The 18956-nt window shown below is 55.0% G+C and overlaps 2 protein-coding genes and 1 long non-coding RNA gene across 6 annotated transcripts; 2 read left to right on the top strand and 1 right to left on the bottom strand.

Annotated features, from left to right (window-relative positions):
* The first annotated feature begins 339 nt into the window (after nt 1-339).
* Nucleotides 340-3756, top strand: NME4 (NME/NM23 nucleoside diphosphate kinase 4). Of its 2 annotated transcripts, XM_012737810.2 has the most exons (5): nt 343-519; nt 2100-2233; nt 2454-2555; nt 2684-2796; nt 3334-3756. In XM_012737810.2, exons 1-5 carry the CDS (start codon nt 429-431, stop codon nt 3455-3457), a joined length of 564 nt encoding a protein of 187 aa, XP_012593264.1. In that variant the 5' UTR covers nt 343-428; the 3' UTR covers nt 3458-3756. The 2 variants fall into 2 exon arrangements, with proteins under 2 accessions (XP_075851020.1, XP_012593264.1); XM_075994905.1 differs by lacking the exon at nt 2454-2555 and having other exon boundaries at nt 340-519.
* Nucleotides 3757-3805: 49 nt separating this feature from the next.
* LOC142862406 (uncharacterized) lies at nt 3806-5096 on the bottom strand. The gene is made up of 2 exons (XR_012913462.1): nt 4183-5096; nt 3806-3972 (listed from the first exon to the last, which is right to left on the bottom strand). It is a non-coding gene; the product is annotated as an uncharacterized LOC142862406 (long non-coding RNA).
* Nucleotides 5097-5186: 90 nt separating this feature from the next.
* DECR2 (2,4-dienoyl-CoA reductase 2) lies at nt 5187-18610 on the top strand. Of its 3 annotated transcripts, none has more exons than XM_012737803.3 (9): nt 5187-5353; nt 5673-5741; nt 6784-6835; nt 7392-7527; nt 10423-10547; nt 10624-10717; nt 10924-11028; nt 11287-11504; nt 18460-18610. In XM_012737803.3, the coding sequence occupies exons 1-8, from the start codon at nt 5274-5276 to the stop codon at nt 11502-11504; spliced, it is 879 nt and encodes a 292-aa protein (XP_012593257.2). In that variant the 5' UTR covers nt 5187-5273; the 3' UTR covers nt 18460-18610. The 3 variants fall into 3 exon arrangements, with proteins under 3 accessions (XP_012593257.2, XP_012593258.2, XP_012593261.2); XM_012737804.3 differs by lacking the exon at nt 18460-18610 and adding an exon at nt 15756-16486; XM_012737807.2 differs by lacking the exon at nt 5187-5353 and adding an exon at nt 5360-5497.
* Nucleotides 18611-18956: the final 346 nt, after the last annotated feature.

Genomic DNA, 18956 nt, shown 5'->3' on the forward strand with positions numbered 1-18956 from the left:
TGGGCGTGGTGGTGCCCACCTGTAGTCCCAGCTGCTCCGGAGGAGGCGGAGGCAGGAGGTTGCTTGAGGCCAGAAGTGGGAAGTTGCAATGAGCTGTAATGACATCGCTGCACTCCAGCCTGGGCAGGACCTTGTCTCAGAAAAAAAACAACAACACTCCCACGTGCCAGTGAGCCCCGGGCTCTGCAGGTGCGGCGCGCCTGGAGCGTGGGTCAGCAATGCTGCAGGGGCAGACCCGGAGAAGGGCTGTAGCCATGGGGACGGGCCAGGGCCAGGGGGCGGGTCTGCGGCTGGTTGGGGGCCGGGCCGAGCGGGCAGATCCGTGGAGGGCTGGGGGCCGGGGCGGGGCCGGGGCCGGAGGACGGGCCTGGGGCCTGGCACCGCCCTCCCGTCCCGGCTCCGGGCCGCGCTCCCCTCCGCCCCGCGTCATGGGCGGCCTCTTCGGGGTCGCCGCGCTGGTGGGGCTGCGCTGTGGCCTGCGCGCCCCAGGCCCTGGCTTGCTCGCGCGCACCTGCTCGGGTGAGTCGGGCCGGACGACCCGGGAGGCCGGCGGGAGGGCGCGCCGCTCGGCCTTTGTTCGCGCACGTGCGGCGGGGCAGGCCGGGGGTGGGGGTCCAGCCAAGTCTGAAGGCGCAGACTCGGCGTGGCGCTCTCCCCGTCTCCGAGTTCCTCTCCCGCCTGGCCGGGGCCCTGCTGTCCTTCTCCCCAGAGTGCCTCGGATCGGCGGGGGGCCGAGGGCCCTGGAGCAATTGAAATCCAAAGGCCTGGAGGCCGGACAGGGCGGTGATGGAGGTCAGCTCGGCAGGGGGCTCCTGGAGAGGCTCCTCCCCTGCAGGGGAGCACTCCCCAGGAGCCGCTGTGGCTGGGCCGTCTCCCGCCGGGTTAGGCCAGAGTGGGGACACTAGGCCCTGCGTCGGCCTGGCCCACTGCTGCCAACTCGCGGGGTGCTTCCTGAGAGCCAGATATCATAATGTTCTTTCCATAGGCCCTGACAAGTGACTGCCATCTTCCAAGGCACAGAGCAGCTGGCGGCAGAGCCCCCAGGCTACATACAAGAGGGACTGAACTGGCTTTGGGGGGAGCAATCAAGCCAGGGGGTTCCTCTCATGGGCCCCACTCAGTCCTGAAGGCCCGTGGTGGGCACCCAGTGCCTGCTACTCAGCACTAGCTGTGGTTAATTTTCCCTCCCCGAGGTGAGGCCGGACATGCAGCCTGCCCGGACCCTAACTCGCCATTTCTCCTTTGGTTCTGTCCACCCTTTTTCTGGGACATCCAGGGTCTGGGCTCTTTTCAAAAGCAGCATTTGACCTTGGACCTAATGCTAGAGGGTCAGCATCACTCTGGGAGGGGCCTGGGGCTGTAGGAGGTTGGCATGTCTCCTGGCTCCCCGGCAGTGCCCCTCCAGAGGAGACAGGCTGGGGCAGAGCAAAGCTCAGTGCCGACCCTGGGTCTGGAAGCATCTGGCATTGGAACCCCCCAGCAGCAGAGTTCCCCACCTGGCAGGGTGTGAGAGAAGAAGCCCTCTAGAGTCTGCTGGCTGCAGACAAGAACCCTCTCCCTGCCTTCTCCATCTTCAGGCCCCTATTGTCCCTGTGTCCATGGCCCACCTGGTAGAAGAAGTTCACTTCCACCTGGGTCTCTGCCATGCCTTCACCTCAAATCCAGAGGGTGGTCTGGGTTCAGACTGTCTGTGCCATCACGCAGAGGGACAGTAGTCAAAATCGAGGCCAGAGTTGTGTAGCGTCTCCAGGCCTCCAGCAGTCACTGAGCGGGGCTGTGGCTCCCTGGCCCCTAGACTAAGATGTCTTATCAGGGGAAGCTGGCTCCACCTTGGGCAGCCTCTGCTACTGCCTGAGCAAAGCTGTGGCCCCTCCGACAGGCTAGAAGACCCTGGGACATTCTGCCTTGGTATCCCTGACAGGCGGTGCCACGGGGGGCTCTTTCTGGCTCTGGGTACCATGCTTGTCTCTTGCAGAGCTGCCCTGAGTAGAGGCAGACACCCTGAAGCCCGGTGCTGACTGGGCCCTGGCAGAGGAGTCCAGGTCAGGGAGACATTGACGAGTGAGGCAGCAGCAGCCCTGATCCCTCCTCTTTTAAAGGAGGGCCCACTTGGACCCGGGAGCGGACCTTGGTGGCGGTGAAGCCAGATGGGGTGCAGCGGCGGCTGGTTGGGGATGTGATCCAGCGCTTTGAGCGGCGGGGCTTCAAGCTGGTGGGGATGAAGATGCTGCAGGTACCAGGGCTCACGGCTGGCGGGTGTCCCTGAGGGGATATCTCAGGAATGTCCTGGGTTTGGCAGTGGAAGCGGGTAGGGAGGCATCTGTTCTGTGGCTGGGAACTCATGTAGGTGTTATCTTCAAGGTGCTCTGAGGTCAGGGCACCACAGCCACCTGCCCAGTGCCCAGAGTTTACTCTCTGGGGGCTTCTCTTACCCATCTCCCTGTACCACCCAGGCGCCTGAGAGTGTCCTTGCTGAGCACTACCAGGACCTGAAGAGAAAGCCCTTCTACCCAGCCCTCATCAGCTACATGAGCTCCGGGCCGGTAGTGGCCATGGTATGGCGGGCAGGGGCAGTGGAGGGCCTGCAGGGGTGTCCTCCCCCAAGCAAAAGGAAGCGCCCTGGATTGAGCCTGGGAGCCCTTGGTGCTCTCCACTTCTCTCCAGACTGAATCTCTCACTGCAGGTCTGGGAAGGGTACAATGTGGTCCGTGCCTCAAGGGCCATGATAGGACATACCGACTCGGCGGAGGCCGCCCCTGGGACCATCCGGGGAGACTTCAGCATCCACATCAGCAGGTATGGGGCCCTGACACACTCAGCTGCCCACTCGGGGGCAAGGAGGGCCAGTGTTTGGGGTGACGGCTTATTCCTAAGGCAGATCCACAAGACCTGGGTGTCTTGCTGTGCTGAAGGTGAAGCCAAAAGACTTATGGTGGGATACCACAGCTTACGTCGCTGGAGCTTTCTTCACGACCCTTTCCTGCACTTAGGAGGAGATGATGCATTTGCTTTGTGTTGTGTGTGTACTCTGCCGTCATTGCCTGTTACCTGACTAACTGGCCAGACACCCCTAAGGGCTGGCATGGGACAAGCTGGGGGAAATGAGGTGTTCAAAAGCTGGGGTCTGGGCTGGTGCAGGAGGTTGTGAGCTAGAAGCTGAAGCCAGGCTGGAACCTGGTTTCCCAGCCCTCTGTTATTCTTTCTTCTCTGCACAATCGCCCGCCTTGTACCCCTAGACAGGGGGCAACAGGGGAGTAAAAGATGGATCCTGGGACTCCCCAAGGTGCACACTGCAGCCTGAGCCTTACCTTTCCCTCCTGCCACCTGGCACAGGAACATCATCCACGCCAGTGACTCCGTAGAGGGGGCCCAGAGAGAGATCCAACTGTGGTTCCAGAGCAGTGAGCTGGTGAACTGGGCAGACGGGGGCCATCAGAGCAGCGTGTACCCAGCCTGAGGGCTCAGGCTGCCCTGGGCCACCCCAGCGTCCAACCAGGACCAACTACCTCGGTCAACAAGAACTCACGCCTATGCCCATACCTGTCTCCCAGATCACTTCCCTGAGCACCTGCTGCACCCCAGCCTGGAGGAGTTTGAGCCACTAACTTCACGTGCCTTTCTGTATCCAAACCAGCATAAGATTGCGCCAAATCTTTTCTCTACCAAAGTGCCAGACAACTTTTGGGGTGTTTTCCAAGGTGGGTACTGTAACCGCTTCTCCCCCAAAGCGGAGATATTAAAATTCACTGTGCTGGACATGGGGGTGGTGCACTCATTATGAAGTCATAATGACTTCTGCCATCTCTGAGGTAGGAATGACACTTTTATGCAAGTAGTAAGCAGTTTAAAAATGAAGGTGGCCAGGCACAGTGGCCTATGCCTGTAATCCCAGCACTTTGGGATGCTGAAGCGGGAGGATCACTTGAGCCCAGGAGTTTGAGACCAGCCTGGCAACACAGCAGGACCCCATCTCTACAAAAAAAAAAAAAAAAAAAGTAAGAAAAACTAGCTTGATGTGGTGGCATGTGCCCGTAGTCCCAGCTACTGGGGATGCTGAGGCGGGAGGCTGGCTTAGCCTAGGAATTTGAGGATGCAAGGAGCTATGATCATGCCACTGCACTCCAGCCAGGGTAACAGAGACTCTGACTCAAAGCAAAAATAAATAATAAAAATGAAGCTTACTGTCTTGCACACTCAGGAAGGGATCCATAACTTTGTGGAATGTATGAGCCAGACAAGGGTCCAGAGACCTCCAGCCTGAGACCTGGGGGAATACAGGCTGAGCCCCAGGGTTGGTGCTGTGCCAGGAGGAGCAGCCTTCCCTGAGCGGGTAGGAGGCTGCAGCTGGAGTGGGCAGGAAGGGGTAGGAAGGGGCTGAGAGCCCCCAGGGCAGAATGAGTCTGGTGACCACAGACCTCCCCCACTTTGTCGCCCAAAGCCGGAGGGAGCTGCCAAATATCCAGTTGTTGCCACGTTGATGCCACACATAACACCCCACCCCTGGGTCCGGAAGTCAGTGCTCGCTGCTACAGGTGTGTCCTCGGGCCCTCAGCACAGGTAGCAGACCCCGCCAAACATTTCACCTGCTGAAGCCAACTTGGGCGTCACTTAGTCTACTTTCTGACGTGTTGGTGACGGTTGCCTGCGTCCCGGGTTCAGGGCATCGGCCACTGCCTGGTTAGCCACGTGGGGCACGGATGAAGTGCCAGCCGCCCTTTATTGGTCACCAAACCGGTCATGCAGGGAACTGGCCCGAAGGAACGCACGCGAGGGAAATGCTCTCGTCCTTTTCCTCTGCTTTCCCGGCGTTAGTTTGGCGTTAGTTTCCCTTCCCTCTTCCTTCGCCGAATTTGTGCAACAGGGAAGGGTGAGGTGCGGGGGCGAAGGGCCCAAACTCCCCAACTCGGTGTTCGAGGAGCACGGCTGGGCCCGCGGCGGCGGTGGAGTCCGAGAAGCCCCGGGCCGCCGCGCGAGCCCGGCCTCATAGCGGGAACGGGGAGCGTCCGATGCAGCCGGCAGGCTCCGACCACGGCGCGGACGCCCAGGACGGGTGAAGCCCGCGAGGAAGGCACCATCCAGCGCCCGCACCGCACTGCGCCTGCGCCCGCTGCGCGCGCGCGGCCCGGACCGACCTCGAGTCCCAGCATGCCGTGCGCGGGGACTACGAGTCCCAGCATGCTGTGCGCGGGGGCGGGGCTTGTCCAGGAAGAGCGGTCGGGGCAGTTCACCGGCCGGGTCCCGCAGTCCTCGCTGCTCCCGCCGTGCAGGGTGCCATGGCGCAGCCGCCGCCGGACGTGGAGGACGACGCCTGCCTGCCCGAGTACCGCCACCTCTTCTGCCCCGACCTGCTCCGGTGAGCGCCCGCCTGTCCCGCCGCGGTGGAGTGGGCTGGCGACGGCTCGGGTGCTCGAAAGCGGGTCTCGCCTGGTCACCTTCTGAGCAGAGTTGTAGGTCGAAGTCACTTTTCCTGAAGACCCAGAAAGCCCAGAAATACCAGGTTTTGAAAAGCAGTTTCTTCTTTTCTTCCTGTAAAAGTCGCGCACGTTCCTTCTCAACAATTCAGACCGAGCGGAAGCGCCCGGTTGAGAGGGTCAGCGCCGTCCGTGGCCACCCGCCTGTCCCCCTCCGTTGACAGCGATCTTCTAAAAGAGCCTCCTTTTTTCTGCTCTCAGGGACAAAGTGGCGTTTATCACAGGCGGTGGCTCTGGGATTGGGTTCCGGATTGCTGAGATTTTCATGAGGTGAGCACTGCTCTGGAGCTCCTCTAGGGCGTGGGGCGTGGACGTGCCCCGCCTGCCCAGCAGAGTCCAGGTGCCTCCTAGAGGGTCTCAGGAGTTAGGTATTGGCCCAGGGGGGAGGCTGGACTCGGGTCTCCTAGAGGCCAATGGAGGTTTTATGGCTCTGGTCTTGGGGCCTCCTGGGGCCTTAGAGCTGGGGTCAGGGCTTGTTGTATCAGACACCCCCCCCCCCCTACCGTGCAGAGCACATTGCCTCTTGGGACACAAACAAGTTCTGTGACCTTTGGCCAGGGTTAGCAACTTGTCACCCTACCTGGCAGAAGCCCAGAGTTAGGCTGAGGCTGGGGGTGAGGTTCCCCCAAGTGCCCCTACTTTAAATACCAAACAGGTGAGTCCCACAGGAAGAGGTTGGGTGAACTTGTCTTTAAAGCTGAGGCTTTGAGCATGTTGCTTCTCTGAGAAGAGCCTGGCCATCTATGCTCAGGGTTGTTTTGAGGATTAGATGGGCTGTTGTAGCTCCCAGGGACCTGCTTAGCAGGCAGTAGTTACCTTTGTTGTTACTGTGAGGCTGCATTTGTCAGGGTGTGGGGCAGGGGAGGCACCTGCTCCAGAATGGGCTCTGTGCCCTTCACTCCATTTCCATGAGGGGAAGGGGGTTCAGGCATGTGGGGCTGAGCCAGGGGGACAAAGCAGACCCCAGGCAGATGTCTGGGCTGCATCTGTGGGCCACAGCTGTCTCTGCATGCACAAGGAGTTTAGGGTGGGGTCTGCAAGCCTTTGTGAGTGGGATGCCCCCATCCCAGAGGGGCCCAGCTCAGAAACCCGGGAGTGGGCAGCAATGGCATTCGCCTGAGGTTCCTCCATAGTTGCTCAGCCCTGCTCAGTCCATGCCCTCTGCCAGCCGTGCCTTCAGCCCTTAATTGGTACTTTTGCCAAGAAACTCTTGGGTGGGATCTCTGCCACAAGTGCCTGGGCAGGAGCCCACCTGGGAGTGCTCCTCATGCCTTGCTGTCCTCATGCCTGCCTCACGCCTCTGGTTTTGCAGGCATGGCTGCCACACAGTCATCGCCAGCCGGAGCCTGCCCAGAGTGTCTATGGTGAGGGTCTCTCCTGTGGTCCCATCCACAGATAGCTGTGGGGGGCCCTGAGCCTGGGCTAGGAGGGTGCTGAGGTCCAGGGGATAGTGACAACTGAACCTTCTCCTCTCCCAAATATGGAGCTTTGGGGAAGTGATTCCTGGGTCCTGTGAGGGGCCCTCATATTGGGGGATAATATGGCCACCAGAGAGATCTCTGGACTTAGTAGGGTTGTGAAGGTGTCCCACCTACCTGGGTCCTTGACCCTGGCCAGAATCTCACCGGTGCCACCTCTGGCAGGGACAGAAATTCAGGTGGGGCTGCCCTTGACCAGTGATGGTAGAACAAAGGGAGGATTCTGGGCAGGGGCAGGGGGCAGATAGAGAGCATGGGATGTCTTACAAATGCCCCACCAGAGCTCGTGGCCACGTGGAGGCTGGGCTCCCCAGAGTGGGTCCAGCAGCAAATCCAGGGTTCTGGTAGAACCTAGACATGTCATCTTCATAGACTCTGAAGGCTGTTCCTCCAGGCTGAGGCTGCTGGGCTGTCCACTTGTGTCTTTTTGTCTGGCTTCTAGGCTGCCAAGAAGCTGGCTGCTGCCACTGGCCAGCGGTGCCTCCCTCTATCCATGGACGTCCGAGCACCCCCAGCTATCATGGCTGCTGTGGACCAGGCGCTGAAGGAGTTTGGCAAAATCGACATTCTTATTAACTGTGAGTCAGTGTTGAACGAGGCTGGGGGGCTTCTGGCAGGTCAGCAATACCATTTGGAGGCCCCAGAACTCTGGTCCTTGCATGGGGACCGTGCCAGAGTGCCTAGGTGCCCACCTCAGGCACAGCTGCAGTTGCTGCAAGTACCGGAGGTGAAGACCCAGGCTCCAGGCTCTGTCTTGGGCCAGGCTCTGCTGCTTCCAGGTGGTGGGTCAGCACGGCCTCCACTCAAGCCACTGGCCGTGAATGTGACTGATACAGGCCCAGGGGTACCTTGTGTCCTGAAATTCTTCCTTAAAACAAAATAATAAGCAGGGCCTGGTGGCTCACGCCTATAATCCTAGCACTCCAGGAGGCCAAGGCGGGCGGATCGTTTGAGTTTAGGAGTTCAAGAATAGCCTGAGCAAGAGCGAGTCCTCATGCCTAGTATAAGTACAAAGAAATTAGCCAAACAACTAAAAATAGAAAAAATTAGACATTGTGGTGCATGCCTGTAGTCCCAGCTACCCGGGAGGCTGAGGTAGGAGGATCGATCCCTTGAGCCCAGGAGTTTGAGGTTATTGTGAACTAGCCAGATGCCACAGCACTCTAACCCAGGCAAGAGAGTAAGACTCTGTCTCAAAAAAAAAAAAAAAAAAATAGACCTTATTTTTTTAGTACAGTTTAAGATTTACAGAATCGTTGAGCAGGTAGTACATGGAATTCCATATACCCACCCCCAGTTTAGTAACATCTTGCATTTGTTACAGTTGGTGAACAGTATTGATTTGTTATTACTAACTGTAATCCACAGTTTACATTAAGGGTTCTCTTGCTGAAAATTTTTTTTTTTTTTTTTTGAGGTAGAATCTCACTCTGTTGCCTGGGCTAGAGTGCCATGGCATCAGCCTAGCTCACAGCATCCTCAAACTCCTGGGCTCAAGTGATCTTCCTGCCTCAGCCTCCTGAGTAGCTGGGACTACAGGCAAGCGCCACCATGCCCAGCTAATTTTTTCTGTGTATTTTTAATTGGCCAATTAATTTCTTTCTATTTTTAGTAGAGACGAGGTCTTGCTCTTGCTCAGGCTGATTTCAAACTCCTGACGTTGAGTGATCCTCCTGCCTCAGCCTCCCAGAGTGCTAGGATTACAGGCTTGAGCCACCAGCCCAGCCTGAAATTCTCTTTTAGAACTATCCTGTGCATTAGTTTCCTGGGGCTAACAGAGCACCACAACATGTGTGGCTTATAGCAACAGAAATATAATCTTTCTCAGTTCTAGGGGCTAGAAAGTCCAAGGTCAAGGTGATAGCAGAGCCAGGCTCTCTGAAGCTCCTGGGGAGAATCTGTTCCATGCCTTTATCTTAGCTCTGGTGTTACTGGCAGTCCTTGGCTCATAGATGCATTGCTCTACTTTCTGCCTCTGTGTCAAATGGGCTGTGTGTCTCTGTGTCTTCTCTCTCTCTCTCTCTCTCTTTCTCTCTTTTTTTTTGAGACAAAGTCTCACTTTGTTGCCTAGGCTACAGTGAGTGCCGTGGCATCAGCCTAGCTCACAGCAACCTCAAACTCCTGGGCTCAAGCAATCCTTCTGCCTCAGCTTCCCAAGTGGCTGGGACTACAGGCATGCACCACCATGCCCGGCTAACTTTTTCTCTATATATTAGTTGGCCAATTAATTTATTTCTATTTATGGTAGAGACGGGGGTCTCGCTCTTGCTCAGGCTGGTTTCGAACTCCTGACCTCGAGCAATCTGCCCGCCTCAGCCTCCCAGAGTGCTAGGATTACAGGCGGGAGCCACCTCTCCCGGCTTCTGTGTCTTCTCTTATTATGGGGACATCAGTCATTGGATTTGGAGCTCACCCCAATTCAGTGTGACTTCATTGTAACTTGGTTATATCTGCAAAGACCCTATTTTCTTTCTTTTTTTTTTTTTTGAGACAGAGTCTTGCTTTGTTGCCTAGGCTAGAATGAGTGCCATGGCGTCAGCCTAGCTCACAGCAACCTCAATCTCCTGGGCTCAAGCCATCCTACTGCCTCAGCCTCCTGAGTAGCTGGGACTACAGGCATGCGCCACCATGCCCGGCTAATTTTTTGTATATATATGTTTTTTTAGTTGGTCAATTAATTTCTTTCTATTTTTGGTAGAGACGGGGTCTCGCTCAGGCTGGTTTCGAACTCCCGACCTCGAGCAATCCGCCCGCCTCGGCCTCCCAGAGAGCTAGGATTACAGACGTGAGCCACCGCGCCCGGCCCTTTTTTTTTTTTTTTGAGACAGAGTCTCGCTTTGTTGCCCAGGCTAGTGTGAGTGCCGTGGCGTCAGCCTAGCTCACAGCAACCTCAGATTCCTGGGCTCAAGCGATCCTTCTGCCTCAGCCTCCCAGGTACTGGGACTACAGGCATGTGCCACCATGCCCGGCTAATTTTTTATATATATATCAGTTGGCCAATTAATTTCTTTCTATTTATAGTAGAGACGGGGTCTCGCTCTTGCTCAGGCTGGTTTCGAACTCCTGACCTTGAGCAATCCGCCCGCCTCGGCCTCCCAAGAGCTAGGATTACAGGCGTGAGCCACAGCGCCCGGCCAAAGACCCTATTTTCTTTTTTTTTTTTTTTTTTTTTTTTGACAGAAGAGTGTAAGCTAGAAAAAGACCCTATTTTCAAAAGGCCACATTCACAAGTACCAGAGGTCAGGACTTCAGTGTGTCTTTTTGGGGGACACATTTCTATCCATGATATCTCAGGTCTCTGTCCTGTCCAAGTGCAAGGGTCTCCTTCCCTGTCCAGCTTGGAGCACACTGAGGGTCCATATGCTCTACCTGCCTGCAGGACATACGGGCTCCCTCCTGCAGCCTCCCTGCAGGGCCACTGGCATCCCTCCCCCCAGCGCTCCAGCACACCTGCCGTCTCCTTTACTCTGCAGGTGCAGCTGGGAATTTCCTGTGCCCTGCCGGTGCGTTGTCCTTCAACGCCTTCAAGACTGTAATGGACATCGATACCATTGGCACTTTCAACGTGTCCCGCGTGCTCTATGAGAAGTTCTTGCAGGTAGGTGTCCTCTCGGCTGGAGCCTCCCACCTTCTGGTCACCTGCTCACTGCCCCCCCAACCCCCGTGTGTTGCAGGACCATGGAGGGGTGATCGTGAACATCACTGCAACCTTGGGTAACCGGGGGCAGGTGCTCCAGGTGCACGCGGGCTCAGCCAAGGCAGCCATGGGTAGGGGCACCCCAGCCTGCCACCTGGGTTCTCTGTGGGCCCCATTCCTGACCACACTGGAGGCCGGCCATCTCCAGGAGAAGCTGGGCCCAGCTGTGGGCAGCGGAGAGGCCTGGCCTTGGCCCTGGGCTCCCACCCACTCGGGCCACCCCAGAAGGCAGAGTGGCCCTGCGTCCTCCCCTGATGTCCACTTCCCTTCCACGCAGATGCAATGACGCGGCACTTGGCTGTGGAGTGGGGCCCCCAGAACATCCGTGTCAACAGCCTTGCCCCCGGCCCCATCAGTGGCACAGAGGGATTCCGGCGCCTGGGTAAGCCTCTTGGGGAGCGCAGGCCTCCCTTGGATCCTCCCCTGGGGCACAGGCTGCCCATGGAGGTTTCTAGAACCTTGGCAGGTGCATGTTGAAAGCCCTGTGCTGGTTCCTTGGCAGCTGCACTCCTTTGCCCGCTAGGCCTTGGTGACACCGAATGACCCCGTTGTTCCCACATGTGGCTTGGGGAAGGTGCTGGCTGGGGGAATGTTGGGGTCCTGCAGCTCACAGGGTCCTGAGCTTCCTGCTGTCCTCCAGGTGGCCCCCAAGCCAGCATGAATACAAAGGTCCTGGCGAGCCCCCTGCAGAGGCTGGGGAACAAGACGGAGATCGCTCACAGCGCACTCTACCTGGCCAGCCCGCTGGCATCCTACGTGACAGGTGCCGTGCTGGTGGTGGATGGAGGGGCATGGCTGACATTCCCAAACGACATCACGAGGCTGGCAGATTTCGAATCCTTCTCTGCTAAGCTCTAGGTGAGTGTCCTGGGGTCACCTGTGTCCGTGATGCTCCTGCCCTTGCCCTGCTGGGCTGCTGTGGAACTGGAGGGCAGGTCTCTGCAGGAGCGTGGCGGGCGTCTCCCTCGTCCCCATCCTCGCTGCCCAGTGGGCAGACGTCCCCAGGCTATGTGGGAGTGGGGCCCTGTGACCTAGGCCTCCGCTGGCATTTCTGACAGGCGCTGGAAGGCTGAGGCGGAGGAAGTGTTCGGAATGGGGAGCTGCCCTGAGCCTGCTCCTGAGCTCTGGGATGCCTCCTCCCGCCCCACCCCCAGCAGAGCCCAGCACCACATCTGAGTCCAGCCCTTCCTCCAGGGACTGGGCTGTCTCCACAGTCTCCCGCCCCACAGGCCCACCTCTGGGGCAGGAGCGACCAGGCAGGGATCCCGGTCCGTGGCCCTGGCCATGGGAGCATCTGACAGAGGGCCAGCTGGGAGTGGGGGGACAGCCAAGGTGCTGAGGTGTCCCTGGCTTGCCCAGCTGCAGCCCCTGGCTGGCCTCCTTTCTCCCTGCGTGTGAGCAGTGGGTGTCCTCGGTAGCTCCTGCCTGCCTAAGGTGGAGGGCATGGGGCACTCTATGCTCCGTTTTCCCTTCCTCGCTCTTGGCCCTGGGGAATTTGTGTCCTCAGAGGGAAGTCAAACCAGAGAGGCTGGAGGTATGCATCTGAGCCACCACCAGGCCCCGTGTCCTGGGCCCCTTCATGAGGGTGTGTGGGTGGGGGTTGGGATCCTCTGGCTGGATGGGGTACCCTCCACGTCCGCCTCGAGTGATGTAGGCTGGGGTTGCTCACCGCCTGCCCTGGGACTCGCATGGTGTCCTCCCCACAGGAGCTTGTCCTCAGTCACTCAGGGCTCACTTTCCAGGCCCTCGGGTGGCTGGTCCCTGTCTCCAGCACCTTCCCTCAGGACCAGAGGCATTGGGAAATTCTAGCCCCTCCTTTGTTCATTGGGTCCAGGGCCTGAGGGGGTTACCGTGTTTCCCCAAAAATAAGACAGGGTCTTATGTTTATTTTTCCTCAATAAGACACCCTAGGGCTTATTTTCAGGGGATGTGTTATTTTCCCCTCAAAGCCTCAGCTTGCAGCATGCACAGGATGGCTGGGACCTGACAGGGGGAGCCGACCTTGTTGGTGGGGCTGCCTGCACCTTTCTGGTCACCTGGGATAGTAGCTGTCACAATGGGGCAGATGAGAAGGGCTGCTCGTTACTGCTCCGTGACGAAATGCATGGGTTGTGCAGACAATGCTGCATAGCCACACCCATCGCTAGGTCTTACTTTCCGGGTAGGGCTTATATTGGGCAAATGCTTAGAAATCCTGCTAAGGCTTATTTTATGGGTGGGTCTTATTTTCGGGGAAACACGGTACTTGGATCCTGTGCCTTGTTTTGGTTCATTGGTTAAACTTTGAGGTGCCCTGAGCTGCCAGGAGCTGTAGGACGGCCCCCAGGCTGGACTGCAAGTGCCGCCGCCTTGCTGTTTCTGCACTTCCAGTTTGCATCTGCATAGTTCCTACAATCTTGCCAGAAAATGTGTTTTCTTAAACCAAAAATCTTTTTAATATAAAAATACCTATTTATTGGGCTTTGCAAAAGTTTTTAGAAGGAAAAAGAAGATGCTTGAAAAGAATCAGTGGTGATAGTCACTCAGAGGTTGGGGTTGTGTTTCCTTCCTGCCTTTTTCTGTGATGTTGAGAACATTCTTCCCACCTGGTGCCTGAAGCCCTGGTCCTCAGGCAGTGCACCTGCTCCCCTGCTGGAGGCAACCTGCTCAGATGTGGCTGAGACTGGGGGCCACGGTCCAGGACCACCAGGCCTCCTCTGCCCACCTGCTGGTCGCCGCTCTCCTCGAGCTGGTCACTGCCTTGCTTTTCTTCCTCTTGTGAAGGTGGCCCAGCCCCTCTGCACACAGAGGGGTAAGCAGTAGGCTGGAGGGAGGCTGGCTGCCTGTGCCCTCCCTTCCCTTACGGATGGCTCTGGGCCCTGTGGTCCCCACTCTGTTTTTCCACACTCCCAGCTCACTGCTGTCCCGAATCCCAAATGTGTTCAGGCCATACTTTCTGAGAAAGGGGAGAGAAGTGTAGCACCTTGGCACACGCAGTATTGGGCTTACAACTGTTGAGTCACCTTTAGGGAGATGCATTTCAACGTGTGGCTCCTCACCTGTAAAGCAGGAGCAGCCGTAGTCCCCCAGGAGGCAATGTTAGAAGTAGGGTGCACTTACCTGCCAGCAGCAGCTCTGTGGGGACCCCACAGCAGTCAGGACTTAGCTGAGGTCCTTTTCCTGCCCAGCACCATTGAGCCACATCCCTGCACACCTGGTGTCCAACGTGGTCAGCCTTCTTAGAGAGTCCAGACGTGGCCTCTGTGGGGCTTAGCAGAGTAAGTGACTGAGAACTTACAGCCACAGGCAACACCAGACACTCCGGTGCACCCTGAGCGTGGAATTAGCTGGACTAACAGTTGACATCCACACGAGTGCACTGTCTGTAGAAGCCAATCACCTGACCTTCACCTGGAGCCTGTCTGTGGACCTGTGTCTGGAACATGCATCCAGGGTGTCCACCAGCCATGACAGCCAGGCGCTATTGCCTCTGAAGTCTGGGATGTACGGTTGACATGGAAACCTTGTGCAGCACGCAGCTCAGGTTTAAGAAAAATGGCTATCTGCCGAGACCCTTCGGCGTGCTAGCCCAAGAGTCTGGAGGCAGGTGCTCCAGGACCAAGCCTTTTCAAAGCTTTTTTGTACACACACAGTGAAGTCACTTGTTCATCACATGGCTGTGGCTGTCAGTTTGGTTGCAAGAAACTGGCTTCACTCTGTTTGGCTGAGTCTGCCACCCAAAAGTTATAGACACGCCCGGCAGGTGTCTCTTGCCCACCATGAAGCTGGGGAAGGCAGGTGAGAGAGAGAAGGGCCAGGTGTGCACAATGAGGAGAGGCAGTGGGGCTGTGGGCCGTGGAGCTGTTGTTGGCCTTGGTGGTGGCATTTTATACCACAGCAACTGGCGAAGAAGTAGGCTGTCCCCATTCGCATCAACAGTCTCTAAAATTCTCTTCAAATACACCATATCTTGAAAACATAGAAAATGCTGGGTTGCCTGAAAGGAAGGATACTTTTTTATATGTGAACCTTGGTCAGAGAATTTTCTGAAATTGTAGCTGTGGAAGCTGCCAACTCTGAGCTTCCCCTTTGATCAGGATGAAGGTGTTGAATTCCATCCTTTGAAAGCCGTGCGTAAAAACATTAGCCAACGCAGAGGAGGTACGGGGTTCAGTCCCTTCTCTATGTCTTCGCCAGTGTTTCAGGGAGCAGGTGCACGTTTTAAAAAGTGTTGTGTCGTGTGCTGTGTCTGTTGATGAACAAATGAACGAGCTTTCTTCACCCTCTACCTGTTGTGAGCCACACAGTTTACTTCTGAGACATCATCGTGATTCACAGGATGCAGTGGACATCTGTGTGGGCCAATCTTTGTATATACAGAAAGCAAAGATAACCTGAGGACGGCCTAAGTAAACAGTGCTAATTGGGGGCGTTCGTCTGTGCTGCCTTCCATGGCCATGGTACCTGTGCCTTGTGTGTGCTGCAAGCGCCTGGCAGTAAGGTTTCCCATGCCAGACTGCTGCGTGGCTCTCCCAGCCACTGGGCTTGGCCCTTTCCCCACGTGTGTCTCACCCTCCCAAAACATACACTATCTTCCTCCCTTTCCTTCCCAGCCTGGGCACTGTGGTACCTGCCAGGGCTGAGCCACCCCAATGGGTCAGAGGAGACTTGGGCTGTAGGAAAGCTCGCTGGGACATTTGTCCACCGAGTGTGCACAGGCGCCTGCTCTATCCAGGGGTGCTTAGGACAGAAGTGCATGTGTGCTGCCCTCCCAGGGAGGGGCTGGTGCCTGCCTGGCTTCCTGTCTTCTCTCTGCCTTGCACGTGGCCTCACTGGTCACTCAAAGGCAGCGAGAGCAAGACGATGAGTCCCCAAGAACCACATCAGTGGTGAGGTTTGAGGGCTGTCCTTTGACCCCAATGTCATCTTGTCCTTATCTTTTGGGACAAACCAAGCCTGCCTTGCAGCAATCAAGCGCCTCCCCCCACCCCTGTCCCCAGGCTTGGCGAGGGGCTGCTTATAGCACACGAGTTGGCACCACTGCTGACTCACCAACCAAAGTCGCTTGCCACAGGCCAGTGTCCCCCAGTGTGCTGCATTTTCAGTGTGCATCTGTGTGTTCCTTTCCAGTGGTCCAAGGAGTCTTGGGTCTGCCTCCCTGGTGCCTGGGAACCTGGGAAGCCAAAAGGGCAGTTGGAAAATGGCAGATCATCCCTGACAGGTGTCTGTCAAAGAAGGAATGAGAAATGTTTGTCAGAAATGTGAAGAATTAACTTTTAGCTCTTCTATTATCACATGTGATTTGAACAATTTTTACACAATGGGGAGGAGAATGGTGTGACCCAGGCCTTCATCTTTTTGGAAAGTGACAGGCGGCTAAGAAGGGAGCTCTGCTCCCTGCACAACCCCCCTGCGGGCTTCGGTGCCCTCCCCAGCGTGGCTGGGGGGAGGCGTGGTGGGCACAGAGGGGGCTCTGAAGAACTCCAGGCGCAGTGGGGGCTGGAGATGCGTTGTCATCAAGAAGACAGGAAGCAGGTGCTAGCAACTTCAGAGCAAAATGTTAAAATAAGAAAATCTTCAAACCCTCTGGCTGAGTCAGGAGGAGTTAAATGGTGCCTTACAAACTCATGTTCTATTTTTACTCTAAGAAATGTACTTTACCAAATTTGAAGGTGAGACTAAAAGTCCTTCCCCACTGAATAAAATATCAGTAAACACAAGTCAGGCTCTGTGCTCTCAACTGCTGGAGACCACCGGGAGAGTGTCATCTGGACCTAAATTTGACTTCTCGCCAAGTTCCTTACTGAATACAGATTTTAATCTAGTTTTCGAAGTTGTAAATTAAAAATATTTGGCAAGTAGTTTTTGTTTATGACTTTATTGAGGTATAATGACACGTTAAACCACACATATGTGAAATGTGTAATTTGATGAGTTCTGACACGTCTGCGCCGTCAGGCCCTCAGTGCACTCAAGGCCTTGAGTGTCCCCAGCACCGGCCGGGTGCTTCCCCGTCCCTGAGACCCCTCTGTCACCCGTCCCACCCCTCACCCCGAGTGACCGTGAATCTGCTGTCGCTACAGGGTAGTTTGCATTTTCCAGAGTTTTGTGCCAGTGGAATCATGCAGAATGTACTCCTTTTTGTCTAGCTCCCTTTATGGAACATTATTATTCTGAGATTTATGCACAATGCTGTATGTGTCCATAATTCATTCCTTTTTATTGCCGAGTTGTCACCTATGGTATGATGTACCAGTTTATTAGTTCATTTATCTGTTGATACACACTTGGGTTGTCCCCAGTTATTTTGAGACAGTCTCACTCTGTTGCTCTGAGTAGAGTGCTGTGGCGTCAGCCTAGCTCACAGCAACCTCAAACTCCTGGACTCAAGCAATTTTCCTGCCTTGGCCTCCCAAAGTGCTAGGATTACAGGCATGAGCCACCCAGCCTGATTATATGTTTTTGAAGTTTGCAAAAAATGGTATTACGTGGTATGTTATCCTGTAACTTGCTTTCCTCGCTCAGCCGATTGAGAAGTGTGCCCATGTCCATGTGCGCAGATGTTCATTCATCTAAGCTGCTACATGGTCTTCGTCCTCAGACCTCACCGAAGGGATTCAGTTCTTCCTTCAGGGACACGTGAAACCAGCGTTTAAGGCACGCTCCTCCTGTCTCCTTGTGGACACCTGCACCGAGTAGGTGCTGAGACAGGAGAGTCCAGCCTGAAGACCATTCAGGCCTTCAGCTGTGTTAGTGATGCCAAATGCCCAGGTTCTCTGGTGTTATCAGACAACCTTTCACTCCGTCACGTGCTGTATTTGCACATTTCCTTGATTTCCCAATGAGGCTGAGCATCTTTGTTATATGCTTATCAGCCATTTGAATTTCTGAATTGAATATAAGCATTGAATGAATGCTTATTTGTAGTCTTTGCTTTTTCCTACTGGGTTGCTGTTTTTGAGGAATTCCTTGTGTATTCTAGAAATGAGTCTTTTGTCAATTACATCCACTCTAAATATCTCTTCCCAGTTGTTACCCTAAAATTTACATGTTGAAGTCCTACCCACCAAGGTGATGATGTTTGGAGATGGGTCTTTGGGAGGTAATTAGGCATATGTGATCATGAGGGCAGGGCCTTTCGATGGGATTAGTGCCCTTATAGGAAGAGACTATAGACAGCCTACTTGCTCTGACTCGAGGACACAGTGAGAAGGTGGCTGCTATGGCTTAAATATCAGTCCCCTCCAAAACTCTTGTTGAAATTTAACCCTTAATGGGGCAGTATTGAGAGGTAAGGCCTTTAAGAGGTGACTGGAAAAAGGGGTTATCAGGGGAGTGGGACAGGTGGCTTTATAAGAAGAGGAAGAGAAGCCAGATGTGGTGGCTCACACCTGTAATCCCAGCACTTCAGGAGGACAAGGTGGGAGAATCACTTGAGGCTGGAAGTTTGAGACCAGCTTGGGCAACAATATATATCCCATCTCTACAAAAAATGGAAAAAAAAATTAGCCCAGCAAGGTGGTACACTTCTGTAGTCCCGACTACTCAGGAGACTGAAGCAAGAGGATGGCTTGAGTCAGGAGTTTGATGTTGCAGTGAGCTACGGGGGCACCACTGCACTCCAGCCTGGGTGCCAGAGTGAGAGGAAGAGGAGGAAAGGAGACCTGAGTGAGCGTTCTTGGCCCCTGGCCATGTGCTGCCTCGTGCCATCTCAGGATTCTGCAGAGCCCCACCAGCATGAAGGCCCTTACCAGATGCAGCCCCTTGACTTTGGACTTCTTAGCCTCTATAACTACAAGAAATAAATGTTTCTTTATAAATTACTCAATTTCAGGTATTCTGTTATAAGCAACAGAAAAGACAGTGACCATCAGCGAGCCAGGAAGTGGGTACTCAACAGGAACTGAACTGGTTGGCACCTTGATCTTGGTCTTTTTAGCCTCCAGAACTGTGAAAAATAAAATAAATGTCTGTTGTTTAAGTAACTTGGTCTCTGGTTTTGTTATAGCAGCCCAAAAAGGCCAACACATTAATGTCTATGATGTGTCTTTGTCCAACAGAAGTCTTAACTAAAAAAAATTTATTAAGGTATAATTTACATACAGTAAAAATTACCCTCTGTAGTGTACAGTTCTGTGAGTTTTGACAAATACATACAGTTTTTTTTTTTTAATACATACAGTTTTGAACCACCATTACAATCAAGATAACAGAACAGTCCCTTCATTCCAAAAACTCTCCCATTTGCAGCCCCCAATGATCTGATTTCTGTCTCCGCAGTTTTGCAAGGCTTAAAATTTTTAATGTATTTAATCATTCTTTCCTGTTAAT

The sequence above is a fragment of the Microcebus murinus genome, chromosome 19 (genome assembly GCF_040939455.1).
Source record: "Microcebus murinus isolate Inina chromosome 19, M.murinus_Inina_mat1.0, whole genome shotgun sequence".
In the NCBI taxonomy this organism is placed as follows: domain Eukaryota; kingdom Metazoa; phylum Chordata; class Mammalia; order Primates; family Cheirogaleidae; genus Microcebus; species Microcebus murinus.